We start from the raw sequence: 18,945 nt of genomic DNA on the forward strand, positions 1-18,945 counted from the left end.
GTGCTACAGAAGGACTATCTCACTACAGATGTCCCTTAAACATAATGGCTAAAAAATGTGGTACATTTATACAATGACGTATTACTCAACTGTTAAAACAATGACATCATAGGATTTTATAGGAAAATTGGTAGAAATAGAAAAAAAATCCTCAGTGAGGTAACAGAGACCCAGAAAGACAAACATAGTATGTACTCACTTATAAGTGAATATTAGTTGTTAAGGAAAGCATAACTATGCTATAATCCACAGACAGAGAGGCTAGATAACAATTAGGTCCAAGCAGTGACATTTGGATCTCCCTGGGAAGGGAAATAAAATAGATCTCAGTACTTAACTAGGGACAGGTAGAGATGGGAACAAGAGGGATCAAGTGTAGAGTGATGGAAGGGGGTAGAGTAATAAAAGAGATGACTGGAAATGTGGGGACTCTGGGATCTTGCCTGTCAACTTGACAGAGCCAAAGTTAATTCTTGGGTCACTTTCTTGATTACTGATGTAGAAGGGCCCAACCCACTGTGAGAGGCACCCTGTCTAGAGGTACAAGAGAATCTGGGCTATATAAGAAATCTCCCTGAGCATGGTTCTGGTTCTCACTAAAATAATAGATGTGGGTTAGCAGAGTAAAAACAACAAAAACAAAACAAATCAGGCAAAATCTTCTGGTGAGTATTTCCCAAGGATTAGCACAAAAACTGTGATTTGGGGAACAAAGCTATATTTCCAGCTGGCTGCTGAACTTAGTGATGTCAAAGAGTACCTTTTTGTTCCTATATTTAAAGTAAGGGGGATACAAGATTAGATCAGAGAGAGCTGATAATACCTGGCACCATGTGGGTGGTTACACTCTGTGAAGAGAAGCCATTGGTGAAGGTGCAGCTTCAGACACAGGGAAGACCAAAGGATATTGTAAATTCAGGAACTGTGGGATGGCCACCAAGAACAGTATGTTATCAGAGTGATGTAGGGCCAGCCAAACCCTTTGAGGCAAGCTTTGTATGCTTCAGAATGTAGAGTCAGAAAAGCAAGATGCCCTAGCCCAATGGAACTTGAAGATTATAAGTGAGTCCCAGATGTCAGACATAGATCTAGGGCAGTGGTTCACAACCTGTGGGTTCATGACCTCTTTGGGAATAAAAGAACATTTTCACAGAGGTCATTTAAAACTACCTGAAAACACATGTTTACATTGTGATTTATAATAGCAAAATTACAGTTATGATGTAGCAACAAAAATAATTTTATGGTTGGGGGTAACCACAACATGAGAAACTATATAAAGTGTTGCAGCATTAGGAAGGTTGAGAACCACTGATATAGAGCACATGTGTTTGAACTGCTAGATATAAGACTTGATGTGATCTGATTGTAATTATGCTCTAGGAATAAGAAAATATTTAACTCATGTTTGATTTTACAGGAACTCATAGTTAAGCGACCGGATATTTTAAGGACATATTGAACATTTAGAGCATTAGACATTTTAAGGACTGTGTATGTTTAAAGTTGTAGTTTACATTATAATTTTAATATAATATCTAAAGGCAAACAAAAAAGAAAAGTTTTTGGTTTAAAATGGGGTATTTATATATCAAGTTGACAAGAGGTGGATCTCTTAATTAGTTTCACCTATCACCTACTTTGTTATTACTCTCAGGGTTACTGCCTTTATCTGACTTGCTGATAGGCATGACTCTGGATGTTTTCTTGGTTGGTATATTTAATTGATATAGAAGCATCTATCCTATGAAGGGTGCAACCTTGGTGAGATTGGGCTATATAAGAAACCTGACTGACTACAGACAGTGAACCAGTAATCAACATTGCCATTCCCTTTTTGTTAAAAATTTCTGCCCTGACTTCCCTCAGTGGGGGATTCTTACCCAGAAGTTTAAAATGAATAAAAGTCTTTGTTAGAATGTTTATCATAGAAAAAGAAAATCAAAGTAGAATTGTGTATTATAGAGTATTTGCTGAGATAGACTCATACAAACATGTACATGGAAAGCAAGCATAAGACTCAAATAACATTGAATATTGCTGGGTAAAACACTGCTTGCTTATGAAAATAATAATGTATATACTCTCCAACATTAATATGCATCTTTAAATTGTTCTTTCTTGGAAGACATTCCTTCCTTCCTTTCTTTATCGTTTGAGACTGGGTTTGTTGGTGTAGCCTTGGCCGTCGTAGAACTTGCTCTGTAGACCAGACTGATGTCTAATTCAGAGATCCCCCTGCCTCTACCTCCTGAGCACTGAGATTAAAGGTGTGCAAGACCATTTCGTGGCCATATTTCTTTTTCTTAACTGTACCCTTTATTAATTTTTTTTCATAAAATATCAAATTAAATTGAGTTTAAATGCAATAGATTTGAGCTGGAGTTTGGAAGCCCATACATACACACATACAGTTGGTAGGCATAGAGATCTTATCATAAAACCATTCAGTTTAAAACACTTGCATCTAAATTGATACTTTCCTATTTTAAAATTCAATTATATTTATTTTTCTAAAAATTACAATAAATATTCCAAAGACACTCCAACTACAAGAAGATTAATTGTATGCTGGATGAAAAACCTCAAAATTTAAATTTTATTCACTTCTTTATCTACTATTCATCTAATTTCTTTATTCTGCCTGTCTGTCTATGTATCTACCTACCCACCTACCTACCTATGTATCTATCTACCTACTTATCTATCTGTAAAATATGAAACTCAAAGCAAAGTAGTACATAGAAATAAATTTCTTTCCTTCCTTTTTTTTTGAAATAAAAAATTCTCTCATATACCACATACCAGTTGCAATTTCCCCTCTCTCTGCTCCCCACATCTCTCCTTCCTGCTTCATGTTCCCCTAGACTCCTGTTTCCACATTGCCTCAGAGGAGAGTAGGATTCTCAGGGACAACAATCAAATATGGCAATATAGCATAAGAAGCTAAACAAGAGCACGCATTCCAAGGCCGGATGAAGAAAACTAGTAGGAAGAAAGCAGTTCCAAAGGCCGACAAAAGAATCAGAGATCACCTCTGCTCCAACTGTTAGGGATACTACAAGAAACCAAGCTACATAGCCATAACATATATGGAGAGGGCATAAGTCAGACCGACACAGTCTCCCTGATCTCTGTGACCTCATTTGAGTCACTGTCAGTGGATTCTGTGGGCCACATTCTTGTGCTTTCCTCGACCCCTCTCTCTCCTCCAGTCCGCCCCTCCTCTTCCACAGTACTACCCAGGCTGGGGTTAATATTTACTTGTAGGACTCTCTGTATCCTCATCCATCAATTGCTAGATGAAGCCACTCTGATCTCTCAGAGGATGATTATGCTATACTCCAGTCCCAACACATCCTGCAGGTGAGACAAATTGTAAATCAAAAGTTTTGTGGCTGGGTTGGTGTCTCAAACCCTCCACTGGAAGCCTGTCCTGGTTACAGAAGATGGCCAGATAAGATTCTTTGTCCCTGATTACTCCGAGTCTTTGCTAGGAATACTCTCACACATTTCATTGAATGTCTATTGCACTGTTTCTACCTTGCCCTTGAAATTCCCCAAAATTCCAGACAACTCTCCAAAGTGTTCTTTCCTTCTATCCCCCCCATCTGATTCCTCCTTCTCCCATCCTCATCTGTTCCTAGTCCACTCCTGAGATATCTTGCATCCCCCCTTTCCTAGGATATCTTTGAGCAGCACCCCCCCCCCTGCACACATACAAGCCCTCCTTGGTTACTTACACTCTTTGGGACTGTACACTGCATCATTATCATCCTTTTCTTAACAGTTAATATTCACTTGCATGTTTGTATCATACCATCTTTGTCCTTTTTTGGGTCTGGGTTATGTCACTTGGGTTGATTTTGTTTTTATATTTTTCCCCATTTATCAGCATATTTTACAATGTCATTTCTTTTCACAACTGAGTGAAAATTGACCCCCATGAGGTCTAATTTATTAACTGGTGATCTTAGTGCCTACGTTTTTGGTGTTCTATTCAGGAAGGTGTCCCCTGTACCAATGTGTTCAAGGATATTCCCTACTTTTTCTTCTATAAGGTTCACAGTTTCTGGTTTTATGTTGAAGTCTTTGACCTATTTGTATTTGAGTATTGTGTGCACTGTAATAGATATGGATCTATTTCTGTTCATCTACACGTTGACATCCAGTTATATCAGTGTCATTTGTTGAAGATGCTTTCTTTTCTCCATTGTATATTTCCCGCTTCTTTTAGCAAAAATCAGGAGTACACAGGTGTATGGATTTATGCCTGTGTATTTGATTGATTCCAGTGATCAACATTTCTGTTTTATGCCAACATCATGTGTTCTGTGTTTATTACTATTATTCTGTATTACAGCTTGAAACCAGGGATGGTGATACCCCTAGATGTTCTTTGATTGTATAAGATTATTTTAGCAATCCTGTTTTTTATTTTTCATATAAAGTTAAGTCTTTCAAGGTCTACAAAATATTGCATTTGAATTTGGATGGGGATTGCATTAAATCTGTAGATAGTTTTTTGTAGAATGTCCATTTTTGTTATGTTGAACCAACTGATTCATGAGCAAAGGAGGGGGGTCTTTCCATCTTCTGATAACTTCTTCAATTTCCTTCTTCAAAGACTGAAAGATTTTATCATACAGTTCTTTCTGTTTCCTGGTTAATGTTACCGCAAGATATTTTACATCATTTGATTATTTGTGGCTATAGTGAAGGGTGTTGTTTCCCTGATTTTTATGTGTGTGTGTGTGTGTGTGTGTGTGTGTGTGTGTGTGTGTGTGTATGTATGTATGTATTTGGAACTGAGATTTTTTTCAATAGTTTGTTTTCTACTTATATATGCACATCACATTTGGAAATGGATAGGACTTCATCTGGTTCACACAGATAGACCAAATAGCTTTCTAGACTACATAGGTTCATTATGAATCAGATTATAGCTCACATCAAAGTGGATATCAGCAAATGTGATACATGTCGTATCCTTTATTTAAGCTATTCCAATACTTTTCAACAAGCTTTCACCTTCATAGCATTCCACTAATAGAAATGCATAATGCATTTTCAATCAGTTGAATGATTTTGCTACCCAGTCTGCATGTTAAAAGTTTTACCCAAGTAAAAATATATATGTACATATACAACTTATAAAAATGCTCATACTGGGTTAGGGCAATGGCTCATTGGATAAGAGTACTTGCTATCCAAACATGGATATTTGAGCTAAAATCCTTGGAATCTTTGTAAAATATTTGGCATGGTTCCATGTACCTAAAACCCCAGCACTGGTAGGAATTACAAACAGGAGGATAAATGGGGAATATTGTCAGGCCAGCTCTTGACTCATTGAGAGAACCAATGCCAAGGCAATAAGTCAGTAAGTAATGGGGCAGGATTCCCAATGTCCTCTTCTGGCTTCTATGTACATAATGACAAGTGCATTCACAAAGACACATGCACAAGAAACACACACACACACACACAAGGAAAAGTGTTCATTACAATTGATAACAAAAATCAAAAAGAACTTATGAGAAAAATTTTAAATGATATTGATAAAAACGCCTACCTGTATGTACTTATGAATGTACCAAGAAGCTTGTTTTCCATCATTCACAGATTCCACAGTGGTGTTAGCCATACCTACAATATCACCACCTGCAAATACCCATGGTTCACTGGTTTGCATGGTTTCTGGGTCTATTTCTGGGAGACCCCATCTGTTAAACTTGATGGGACACAAGGCTTCCTTCACTGAAAAAAAAAAAAAAAAGGGGGAAGACAATAGGCAATGACAGATCAGTGAATCATATAACAGTTTATAAAATGCCCACTAATTATTGTTGTATGAATGTAAGCAAGTATTTTAATAAGTACGTTAATGAAATACCAGAGTCAACACATTCAAGTTCACTAAAAAATATTCCTCACATGTAGAAATCAGAAAGAGTTAGCAATACTTAATATCTGATTTACTACGTAGTAAGAGTTGAATATATGAAGAAAATACAGTCTTTGAAATAATATATATATATATATATATATATATATATATATATATATATATATGTTTTCTAAAGTGTACTTATTGATAAATCTGTTACTATTCAACTGATCCCAATAGTGTCTCTGGGTACTACAGATGAAAGTGATATAGTTGATTCATGGATTTTGTTCAAAACCAAGTCTCTTTCTTTTTTTTTCAAAAGAAGACACTTTATAGAGCAAAATGGAAAGACCTGCTACATTTTCACTGAATTATTTACCCTTATTGTTGAAAAATAAATAAACTTGACTCAGGTATATAGTCACACTGAACTCAAAATAACTGCTTCTTTGTATCATTGTATTTTGTGTGTTTGTGTGTGTGTGTGTGTGTACGCATGCACTTAAATCTCAAAACAAAAATTAAATTAAATAAAAAATGAGCCTTACTTTGCATCTTTTGCAATGTACATAAAGTAGAAAGAGATAGCTATTCTTGAACTAGTGCTGATCAGCTATTCTTACAGAAAGAATAGAAATATGTATATGTGACTTGCTTCTGTATTGTCCTGTGTAAGATAGTACCTGAACTTTAGAAAATGCTGGGATGGATTGATGTGTGTATGAAGAGCCCAGGACTTAAAGCTATCACAGTCAGGTTTCTATTTAAAAATCTTCTTCTATTTGTACTTCTTATGCTAGCTCACCTTTCATCAAGAGTAAAATTAAATATTCATGTAATTATTTTCAATGCAGAATGGCATTTTGAGATTTTTCTAATGTCTTTAAAGGTCACATGAAAGGAGACCTTTCTCATTGTTCCCCATTGCATAACAGATCATCACCACCATCTGTTGACAGTTACTTGAGTTGCAAGAACATCAAGAGTGAATATGGCTTATTTCTTCACTGTGGTTTAATGTGTCATTATTGAATGGCACATATAATGTGTTTTAGAAATATAGACTAATAATTGTAAATAATTATACATAAGAAGTAATAGTAATTGTCTAAAATTTTGATACATTATCCCAAATAGAGATATTAAATAAAAAGACTTTTAAAATGGGAAAGAATTCCAGATTGCTTCACTAAAACTTCACATCCCATTTATACATTTAATATCACTTTCAACAGAAATAGCCTTGTAAACAACTATTCGTTTCATTCTAATAATGAAAAAATAAATACTAGATAGTAGTTATTTTCCCTACATCTTTAAAAGACATATACCATGAAACTTTAGAAATATAAAATAAAATAAGGACTCCCATTCAGACTCTTTTTTTCCAATTCTTAAAATATTCTGAACAACTGGGGGTTAAACACAGAACTTGGTTCAGGCTAGGTAAGTGCTCTACCATTGAGCTACAACTAAAGCCTATTAAATGCTGGTATTTTTAAAGGGAGCCCTAGGAACTCACAATTTTTGTCTGCACATTTGTGAGTGCATATCCCTAAATATCCATACATGCATTCTGTTCAAACTACGGTCTTCAGTATATGATTCACTCAGCATTTGAAATCTTAGACCAGAATATCAACTATTGCAATCATTTAGTCAATTATGACATCAATCTAAAGTTAATTGTGATTCTTATTGGATAACTGTTGTGTTATATATTTTGCTATGTTAAGGTTAAACCCCTTCTTTTTATTTAAACAGAAAAGAGGAGATGATGGGAGATGTCATTCTGTATATGTTTCTCATACTGGATAATAATAAAGCACTGTTGGCCAATAGGAAAGGAAGATAGGAGGGACTAGGAGACAAGGAGGAAATAGGAAGTAGTAAGGAGGAGCCAAGATGGAGAGTCTGGAGAAAGCAGTATGCCGCTGGCTCCCCGGTAAGAGAAATACATAGATCAGCCGAAATGGGTTAATATTTAAGACAGAGCTAGCCGATACGAAAGTAGTACCTGGCCAACAGTATAATATCAAATACAGAGTCTCTGTGTGTTATTTGGGGCTGGCGCAGTGGCAGGACAAGACCAGGTGGCGGCAGGCAGAAAAACCATACTCGTTACATAAATTTTTTTAATTAAGCAATTTGTTGCTTCTATATTCCCAACTAGATACATTTATTTTTCATATTAAAAATGATCTTAGATCTCTTTCAAAAAAGTACTTCTGGAATTGCCTTCTGCACTTTTTGTAGGGCATTCAAATTTAGCATGTCCCTAATTTCTCTCGTGAAATATCAATTGGGTAAAAAGTCATATAGTAGGCTTTGATATTATGAAATACAAACTAAAAAAGTGACAGTCTGCATAAGTTTGAATATGTAATTCTTGGATTGTCAATAGGGATGAAACAACTGTTAAAAATGTAGAAGATAAACAAAATATATAAGTGATGGGAAATGTCAGCCTGTAAATATGTTTCTCATACTGGTTAATGAATAAAGCACTGTTGTCCAATAGGAAAGGCAGACAGGAGGGACTAGAAGAAAAGGAGGGAAGAGGAAGTAGTAAGAGGAGTCAAGATGGAGAGTCTGGAGAGAGCTGAACGCCAGCTAGCTCTCCGAGGGTAAGAGGTGACGACGTGGAAATACATAGATTAGCAGAAATGGGTTAATACTTAAGATGGAGCTACCCGATAAGAAACTAGAACCTGAGCAACAGAATTATAGCAAATACAGCGTCTCAGTGTCTTAATTGGGGCAGGTGCGGAGGTGGGACCACACCGGTGGTGGGAGGGAAAACCTTACTTCTTACATATAGCGCCCACGTGGCTAATAAGAACTTCCACTTAAAATTTAACAAAAGATTAAAAAAGGGTTTTACAAATAAAAAAAAAAAAAAAACAGAGACAAGCAGGGTTTCTTGGTAGCAGCATTTTTCTCCATTGGACTCTGCATTGCAAGAGACAAGCAGATAATTGCAAGGCTCCTTTAAGAAAAGTTTCCTGATAGGATAAGCTGCAAAAAAAAAAAAAAAAAAAAAAAAAAAGCTTTTAAAAAATCTCTGCTAATCAAACACATAGAGACAGCTTATCTGAACAAGGAGGAGCTAACAGGCCACCAGACTGATAGCTGGGAAGCCAGCATGGGACTGACTCAGGCCCCCCTGAATATGGGTCTCAGCCACAAGGACTGAGCAGTCTAAGGGACCTCAGACAGTGGAGCCAGGATGCATCCCTGGTGCACAAAAGGACCTTGCTAACACACCCCCATGGAGGAATAACTGCCTTAACCTAGAGATAAGAGAGACGCCCTAGTCCCTACTTCCCATGACCTGTCAGATCTACATGACCCCAACTGGATGGCATTTCCCTACATATGGAATTGGCATGGGGGGATGGGAGGGGAGGGTGATGGGGTGCATATGAGAGGGCAGAGAAGGTAAAAGGGAGTGAGGAAGGGAGGGAAGGAGGGAGAGAGGGAAAGGGAACTGGGAATGACATGTAAACTAATAAATTAAAAAAAAAAATGCTTTGACTCCAAAATTTAAGTTGAAGGACAAGTTACTGGGGAAAAGGATTTCTATTTTTGTTTTCACAAAAAATGAAAAGTTGTGGATTCCTTCCAAACTAATGTGGTTTGAACAAGCCAGACCCCCTGAAACAGAGTACCAGGTGATCCTACATTCAAAACAGCTGGACAAAGCAGCCTTACAGACTAAAGCCAGGATTTCTTCATCTTCTTAGAATCCCCCATGACAGCGCCCCTAACCAACAGGAAGTAGTTTGGAAAGAATGATGCCCAAATTCCCAAATATTCTCTATAAATGTTTATTTTCATTTAAATGGACTTGGTTATATAAAATAAATAAATAAATAAACACCCCCAAGTTAAAAGAAAGAAAGAAAGAAAGGAAGAAAGAAATAAAGAAAGAAAGAAAGAAACTCTGCTAACAATTCACTGGTGTGTATCAGAGCTGGCAATGGCAGTGACCATATCTCCAAGCCACAACATGCAGCTTACTGCCTCATAGACCAAGGTGGTGTCCACAGCTCACAGTGCTGGTGGTAAAATAGTTGCTGCCATGTTTGATAAACCATGGCAGAAAGAACTATGACTTTCATTTTAGCAATGTTGTTTAACAGATAAAGATTCATGGCCAGAAAAAGATAAAGATGCACTCTAAAGACAGGTTCATATTAAGAAAAAACTCTAAAGGTTTACACTGTGTTCTAAAATATATGTAGGCTAAGGAGAGAAAAGGGATAAAATGGTTTTAAAAATACAGGGAGGAGTTGGGTGTGGTGGCACACGCCTTTAAACCCAGTACTCAGGGGACAGAGGCAAGCAGATCTCTGTGATTTCAAAGTTAACCTGGTATGCAGAGTAAATTCCAGGAGAGATAAGAGTTACACAGATAAAACCTGTCTCAAAAAAAAAAAAAAAAAAAATAGAAAAGAAACAGAATAATAAAAAAGCCACAAATGGAAATAGTCTGGACACTCTACAGTATTATATTGTCTTTACATTGTTTGACTGCTGAGAAAACATCTGATAAAAGATACACTGCTGGATTAATTCAATTTATATACTTTAAAAAGGCTTTGGTGGTATGAATTATAGGCTGGTGATGCTTTGATCTAGGTCTAAAATCCATATATGAGTGAGTACATACTGTGTTACTTCATTCAGGATGGTTTCTTCAAGTGCCATTCATTTGCCTGTGGATTTCAAGATACCATTATTTTTTTCTGCAGAGTAGTATTCTATTGTGTAGATGTGTCCTTACATATAGGTATGAACAATAGCACAGTAGGCCCTAAATGTTTTCTTTCAGCAGTGCCAACCAGATACTCTCAAAATGATGGCTGGAATCTCAAACCACAGGTATTTCCCTGCAGATTCAGTAGACTCTATTTAGTTACATAAAATATTCATATAGTATTTACAAGTTCATTGAATCTAAATATGGATCAAAAAACACCTTTCTCAATCCCACGTCAGTGCATGTTGAAGTGTACTTTTTTATGAACCTGTGTTCATGTGTATGAATGCCCGAGGTTGATGTGAGTATCTCGTCTTGACCACATCCCAGTTTTATTTCTTGACACACATTCTTTCCACAAACCCACAGTCTATTAAGTTGACTGCACTGGCTGGCAAATGGTCACTAGACAATCTTCTTATCTCTAGGCACCAGTACTACAGTTTCAGACAGCCACCACTGTCCCTAGCTCTTTATTGTGTTGAAAGAGTCAGGTCAAAAAATAAAACAAAAACAAAAACAAACAAAACAAAACAGATCCAGGATAGCCAAAATAGCCCTGTACAATAAAGGAACTTAAGGAGGCATCATCATCCCCAACTTCAAGCTCTACTGTAGATGTATACTCCTGAAAGCGGCTTGGTATTGGCACAATAATAGACAGGTAGATCAATGGAATCAGATCAAAAATCTTGATACTAACCTACAATCCTGGGAACACCTGATTTTTGACAAAAAAAGGTAAAATTATACAATGGAAGAAGTAAAGCATCTTCAACAAATGGTGCTGGCACAGCTGGATGATGGTGTGTAGAAGACTGTAGAGAGACCCATGTCTATCGCCGTGCACAAAACTCAAGTTTAAGTGGATCAAAGACCACAACATAAATCCAGACACACTGAACATCTTAGAAGAGAAAGTGGGAGGTACCCTTGAACAAATTCAGGAGACCTCTTTCTGAACATAAACCCAGTAGCACAGACACTGAGATCAACAATTAATAAATGAGACCACCTCAGACTGAGAATTTTCTGTAAGACAAAGGACACAGTTGACAATACAAAATGGTAGCCCATAGACTTGGAAAAGATCTTCACCAACTCTACATCTGACAGAAACCTGATCTCCAAAATATACAAAGAACTCAAGAAACTAGTCAACAAAACATCAAATAACACTATTAAAAAATGGAGTACAGAACTGAATAGAGAATTCTCAATAGAGGAAATCAAAAATGCTCAAAGACACTTAAAAAAGTGCTCAACATCCTTAGCTATCAGGGAAATGCAAATCAAAACAACTCTGAGATATCATCTTACTCCTGCCAGAATGGCTAAAATTAGAAACAGCAATTTATGCTGCAGAGGATGTGGAGAAAGGGGAACACTCCTCTACTACTGGTGGGAGTACAAACTTATACAGCCATTTTGGAGATTAGTATGGTGGTTCCTAAGGAAAATAGGAATCAGTCTACCACAGGACCTGGCAATCCCCCTCTTGGGCACATACCCAAATGATGGACATCCATACAACAAAGACATCCCCTCAACAATGTTCATAGCAGTATTCTTTGTAATAGCCAAGAACCTGGAAGCAACCTAGATGCTTCTCAACTGAAGAATGGATAAAGGATATGTGGCACATTTACACAATGGAATACTACTCTACGGGGAAATAAAACAAAACCAATGGAATCTTGAAATTTGCAGGCCAATGGATGGGACTTGAAGAAACTACCTTGAATGAGGTAACCCAGTCACAAAAAGAGGAACATAGTATGTACTCACTCTTATGTGGATTTTAGACATAGAGCAAAGATCACCAGCCTATAATTCACACTTCCAGAGAAACTAGGATACAAGGTGGAATCTAAGAGATACAAACAAGGTCCCTCACAGAAGGGGAAAGGAACAAGACCTTCTGAGCATATTGAGAGTGGGGTTGGGGGAAAAGAGTGGAGAAAGGGACTAGGAATATTGAGTCAGGGGAGGAAAAGATAAGAATACATGAGAGAAAAGAGAGGGGGGGGGGAGAGATAGAGCCATTATAGGTTTGAAGAGAAAACTGACTCAGAGTAATGTCCAGAGACCTACAAGACTGACCCCAACTAACACTTTGAGCAACAGTGGAAAGGCTACCATAAATGCCCTTTCCTCATAATGAGATTGATGCCTAACTTTTTCACCATCATAGATCCCTCATGTGGTAACTGAGGGAAACAGAAGCAGACACCCACAGCTAAACACTGAGCTAAACTGGAATCCAGATGCAGAGAGGGAGAAAAAGGCCAGGCTGCAGAAACCCATAGAGGCAGTTGACCTGAACAAAGTGGAGCTAATGAGTCCCCAGAATGATAGCTGGGAAATGAGCATTGGATCAACTCAGACCCCCTGAACCTGGTCTGTTTGAAGGCCTGGGCAGTCTAAGGGACCTCTGACAGTGGATGCAGGATGTAATCCTGGTACACAAAAGGACTTTGGGCGCCCATTCCCCGTGGAGGGATATTCCCAAAACCAGAGGCAGGAGGGAGGTCCTAGTTCCTACTGCAAATGACTTGACTGATTTTGTTGCGCCCTCCTGGAAGGCATCACCTTCCCTGTGGAGGGGGGTAAAATGGGATGGGAGGGTGTTAGGCTGGTATGGGAGGGAGGGAGAAAGAGAGGGAGGGGCGGAACGAGGGAAGGAGAGAAGGAGGGGAGGAGGGAGAGAGTTAAGGGGATGGAACTGGGATAGTTATGTAAAAAAGAAGAAAGTTAGGAAAGAAGGAAGGAAGAAAGAAAGAAAGGAAAGAGGGAAGGAAGAAAGAAAGGAAGAAAGCAAGGCGCAGGTCTACAGGCTTGGGTGGCTGACATTTTCCTGAAAAACCTTCTCCTCAGTCCTATCTTTTTTAAGGTCAGTGATTTTCAAACCATATCCACTTTTCCTACTATTTTACCTGTCTCTATTTTTTGTAAACCTTTAAGTACCTTATCTATATTCCAATTTAATAATCTAATACAGAACATCTCTGCATTTTCCTTCTAATATATCAGCGAGGGGTCCATTTATTGAGTTCCCTGTGACAAGGGGACCTCTGTTATCTGCATCATTGGAACTATCCTTCTGTGGACCACTGAAAACTTGTTCTCGTCCTCTGACACATTCAACTTGGAATTCAATGTAAACAAACCTCAGAAGCAGATCACAACTGCCCTGATGCAGCTTGGAAGGAATGAAGGCTGTAGTGGATGAAAAATGTATGTTTACATTTGCAAACCAAATAACTGCTTGTCATTCCTGTGAAGTGTTAAATGAATATTAATAAAGGCTTATATGATTTTCTTTCTTAGAGGGGGTAGGCATTTTCTGTTATGATCATTTACAGTTTTAACACAGATCTCCGAGGGATTGTGTGTTGATGGACACAGGCATATGTCCCAGTAGCTCTATAGTTGAATAAAATAAGAACTTGAAAAAGAGCCCTTAAACATGCTTATTCACAGTCCAGATTATTCTGCAACTGAGAGAGAAATATGCTAAATGATGTGGTGCCTGAAATTTTATGCTGTCTTTAAAAGAACCGAAACATCCTTAATTCATACCAAACATTCAAGATTTATGTTAATTTTCTGCTTTAATTACTACTGTGTTAAAATGAGCTTATTTAAAAATCAAAGACACTCCAAGGTAGCTTTATAACAAGAAATGGTTTTGAAATAAGAACTTTTAGTCACTTTAATGTTATGCACAAAATGACTATATATATATATATTTGTATTGTGACACACAAGTTCTTCAATAATCCACAGCTTAAAATTGCAGAAATCATCCCTTAGGGACACATCAGCAGCAGATGTGGATTGCCAAGGTCAATTAAACTGACATAGCCGTGCTGTCATATATGTAGACGAGAAATCCATAAGCATATGACAAGTGTGTTTCTTAGTATTTATAAAAAAGATGTGGAAAGCATTATAGTTTAGTACATAAATTAATTCTCCATCAACAAGAACACCACAATGCAGAAATCACAATGGAAAGGATTATTAGTATTCTTTGAAAAGTTTGTCATTATGAAAGAATGGAAAGAAAGAAATCCTTCAACATTTATAATGGAATTTTATCCTGTTAACATAGATGAATCCATCCCCTTGAGTGTTGTTTAATTGGATACCAGTGATGACCCAGTAGAATCAAAGCACGGTGACAGAAAGAAAGTGAGGGCAGTCATCTCAGTAATTCAGAGAAGAAAGCAAATTCTGAGTGAAACAAAATGATTCTAAATACAGAAACAGGATCTGAGAATTCCCTTTAAAAGAAGGATGACTAGGAGAAAGCAAGGGATGGAGACAGAAACACCCTCAGCTGAGAGCATCATGTCAGACCAGCAGATTCTGTCGTCCATACACCTAAGTATACAATCAGGATACATTCCCCAAAGCCAATTGAAACTGAAGTGAGAAGTTGCTGTTTTCCCTCACCCACCCTAAGAAAACCCACTTGATTCTGCATCTTCCTGCTCCTCTAGCCCTTTCTCGTGCTATTTCTTACTCAGTCTCCCCTACCGTATTTACACTTTCCTCTTCTACTTACCTACTTTGAAACCTTGGATTGTGACATGATCTTCCCTTCTCAGCCACATCCACATCCCTTTATCCACTTTGGTAGAATCATCTACACTACTTTTCTCATAATTCAATGATTCCTTCCATCCCATGCATTCAACGAAACCATAGTCTATTTGCTTACCACATCCTGTGTCCCTGTCCTCCTTTCGCACCTTTCTTCAGCATCCATTAATAAAACTTCATTAATATTTTGTCCCTCTTCTCACATGTGTGGAAAACTCTTCTGTCTACACTTGCTCCATTTTCTACTTTTTTCCCCTTAGATTGTAGATATTTTCCATCTCTTAATGTTCCCCTACCCAGCTCTCTGATATCCAGGACACTGAACATTCTAATTAGAAATTATACTCATCTGTGGCTCTGAACTTGATCTCAATGAACATGACTTCAAAATCTACTTTGAAATCTCCCTTTATTCCCCAACCCCAATCTTAGTTACTGTCGTATTGCTGTGAAGATACAGCAAAACAAAAAGAAACGTATAAAAGAAAACATTTAATTTGGGACTTGCTTACAGTTACAGAGGGTGAGAATGACTAATATAAGATGGCAGTATAGTATGGTGGTTGGAGCAACTGAGAGAGCTTTTGTCTTTTTTTTTAAAGATTTATTTATTTATTTTTCCTATTTTGCATATCTATCCCAGTTCCCTGTCCCCCACCCTTTATCCCTCCCTCCCATGCCCCCCCCACTCTAAAGGGAGGGTGATGCTTTCCAGGAGGGGTCAACAAAATCTGTCAAGTCATTTAGAGTAGAGACTAGGCCCTTCCTCTGTCTCTAGGTTAAGGGAGTATCCCTCCATGGGGAATGTGCTCCCAAAGTCCTTTTGTGCACCAGGAATATAACCTGGTTCCACTATCAGAGGTCCCTTAGACTGTCCAGGCCTTCTAACTGAGACCCATGTCCAGGGGGTCTGAGTTGGTTCCATGCTGGATTCCCATCTATCAGTCTGGGGACCAGTTAGCTCCTCCTTGTTCAGGTCAGCTGTCTGTGGGTTTCTGTAGCCTAGTCTTGTCCTCCCTCTCTGCATCTGGATTCCAGCTTGGCTCAGTGTTTAGTTGTGGGTGTCTGCTTCTGTTTCCCTCAGCTACCACATGAGGGCACTATGATGGTGGACAAGTTAGTCATCAATCTCTTTATCAGGGAAGGGCACTAGGGTAGCTTATTCAAGGATGCTCAAATTTTTAATTGGGGTCAGTCTTACAGGTCTCTGGATGTTTCTCTAGAGTCAGTTTTCTCTTCAAATCTATAATGGCTCCTACTTTTATGGTATCTCTCCAAATCTCTCTCTGCCTTTTTTCTCTTGTTTATTCCTCCCCTGACTAAATCTTCCTTGCGTCATGTGTTTTCCTCTCTTCCCCTTCTCTTTCTCCTAGCTCCCTCTCCACTTACTGCCCCCCACTCCCAATATGCTCCACAAGTTGGAGGCAGAAATAGAGAGAAATAAGAGAGAGAGAAATAGAGGGGGAGGGAGCCTTGGCCCTTGGAAATCTGAAAGCACATGCCTCCTAGTCACAGATCTCCTGCAACAAGGCAAACCTCTTAATCCTTCCTCAAAGAGTTCCACCAAGTAAGGATCAAACATTCAAATATATAAGCCTTTAGCGGTCATTCTCATTCAGACTACCACACTGGTTATCAGTTATTATTATCAGGACATTCCCTGACAATTCCAAGTTATCACATCCAAACTCAGATCACTAACTCACTCTGTTCCCACTTCCATTTCATAGTTATCAGGGAACTCCATCATTTACTTGTAAATCCCTGTGTGCACCATACAGACTTTTGTGCTTTCTGTTGTCAAAACCTGATGAGTCTTTTTTCCTTTTTCTACTATCAAGAAATGTCCTTGTCACATATTTTCTAGAAAGTCAACAGGCTATTACATGAGACCTAGCTTGTATTCACACTGCCAGAACTGAACTCCAATTGGGTCAAGACCCAATGTGGCTCTTTCTTCTGTCTAGTTTTTAAGAACTAACCCTCCTTTGAAGAGCCACTGACTCCCTATGAACTTTTCAATGGATGCCTTTTCTCTCTATGATGTCTCTTCCTGACAGTCTACCATTATCTATTATCTCTAAGATAGATACCTCCTCTATAGTTATACACATGCACAGTATCTTCCATTTTAGAACATCCCAACCCTTCTCCTATCTACCAAATCATCTTATTATGAGTTTTATCAAGATGGATAATTTATTCCAGTATGCCAAAGTTTGTGACTTTCAGAAATTATCATGCTTTAGGGCCAAGTATAGGGTAAGCTAAGTGAGGAACCCACCAGACATAAGGGAAGGAGTTCCTTCCTTTCAGGGCTGTGAAAGATCAAGGACCTTGATTTCTTCTCTCTATCTGTGACATTGCTTGTTATAATTTTTTCAACCTTCAAGAAATGACCACATCTTTGATCTTTGTCCTGAGAGTCCTTTGGCTTGGTTTCTATCACACCACTATGATTTTTCTCTTGCCCCCCATCATATTTTATACTTATCAATACTACTTTTTAGTATTTTCTCCATTCTTCTATGGCTTAAGAAGAGAGCTTAAACATCTTGACAATATCTTTGAATCGGTTGTTTCCAATAACCTCACTATGGGCTCAGTTAACAAGATTTGTGAACCCATCTAATGAATTTTCTCCTACTTACTTTTTACAGTCTATTGATTCTGCCCTTACTCAATGTGAAGAAAATCAATTGGCACTCACGGATTCTTTGTAATTGGAAGGCATTAATGCTGTATATTTTCATATTATTTCATCCCAATTTAAAAAAAAAAACTAGATGTTGAGGGTAGGTAATACCATTTTTGTTATAGACAAGAAGGGGCAAAAATTCTATTTGAATTGAATTGTTACTGACACCAAAGCCTTACTTATTATTGACCCTAGGTATAAGAAAAAGTCAAAATGAATGGGCCAAGAATGACCTTCAGACAGGAGTCCAGAAAGTAGATAAAATGGGCAGGTGAATATCAGAGGGATATAAAATGACACCAATCTTGACAGGCTTTGTAGATGCAGCATTTAGATCATCTTTTCAATGAACTGTTTTCTAGTCCTTTGTGTTAAAGTAGGCATTGTGTCATTTCATTTACATTATTATTCTATTGTCTTCACTACTCCTTGAGTTGCTGGGCATCTAAATTATCCTCTTTTCCAGTGCCTAGCAAAATCACTTCCACATAAGAGGATCCTAATTAAGTATTATTTTTATTCTTGTTTTTGTTTGTTACCTTCATGTTTCTTATTCCACTTATTTAGCATCCATATTATATCTTATTGTTTCTTTCTTTTTTTCTTTCTTTTTTTTTTTTTTTTAATTGTTTCTTGATTGACTAGTTTTCTTGTAGTTCTTGGTACCACTATGGAAGACAGCTCACTCTGGGAAGAGAATCCAAATGTATCCCTCTCATGTTTCTAGCATAACAAACTACCCATGGGGGAAATAATGGGTGTGTGGCTACTTTCAATTGCTTATCTATTTGTCTTCCTTACTTCTCTGCCTGGATTATTTCCAGTTTGGTTATATTTGTAGTATTCAGGGAAACTAAAAGAAAGGGCTTAGTTTTCTAAACCCATGATGCCCAGGATAAAGAGACTCCCCAAGTCATTAAAAGGGTAGTTGCCAATAGCAGCCTTCATAAATGGCTTCTGTTGCCCTTGCATGCCACT

At 37.8% G+C, this 18,945-nt stretch overlaps 1 protein-coding gene across 1 annotated transcript in view; it reads right to left on the minus strand.

The window, feature by feature from the left end:
- Dpyd (dihydropyrimidine dehydrogenase) overlaps positions 1–18,945 on the minus strand; it is an 817,241-nt gene that overhangs the window by 433,079 nt on the left and 365,217 nt on the right. The window contains exon 12 of the mRNA XM_051185598.1: positions 5,576–5,760. Coding sequence (XP_051041555.1) covers positions 5,576–5,760 — 185 coding nt within the window. The remainder of the gene's footprint in view (positions 1–5,575; positions 5,761–18,945) is intronic.

Source organism: Phodopus roborovskii, unplaced genomic scaffold (genome assembly GCF_943737965.1).
Source record: "Phodopus roborovskii unplaced genomic scaffold, PHOROB, whole genome shotgun sequence".
Classification (NCBI taxonomy): domain Eukaryota; kingdom Metazoa; phylum Chordata; class Mammalia; order Rodentia; family Cricetidae; genus Phodopus; species Phodopus roborovskii.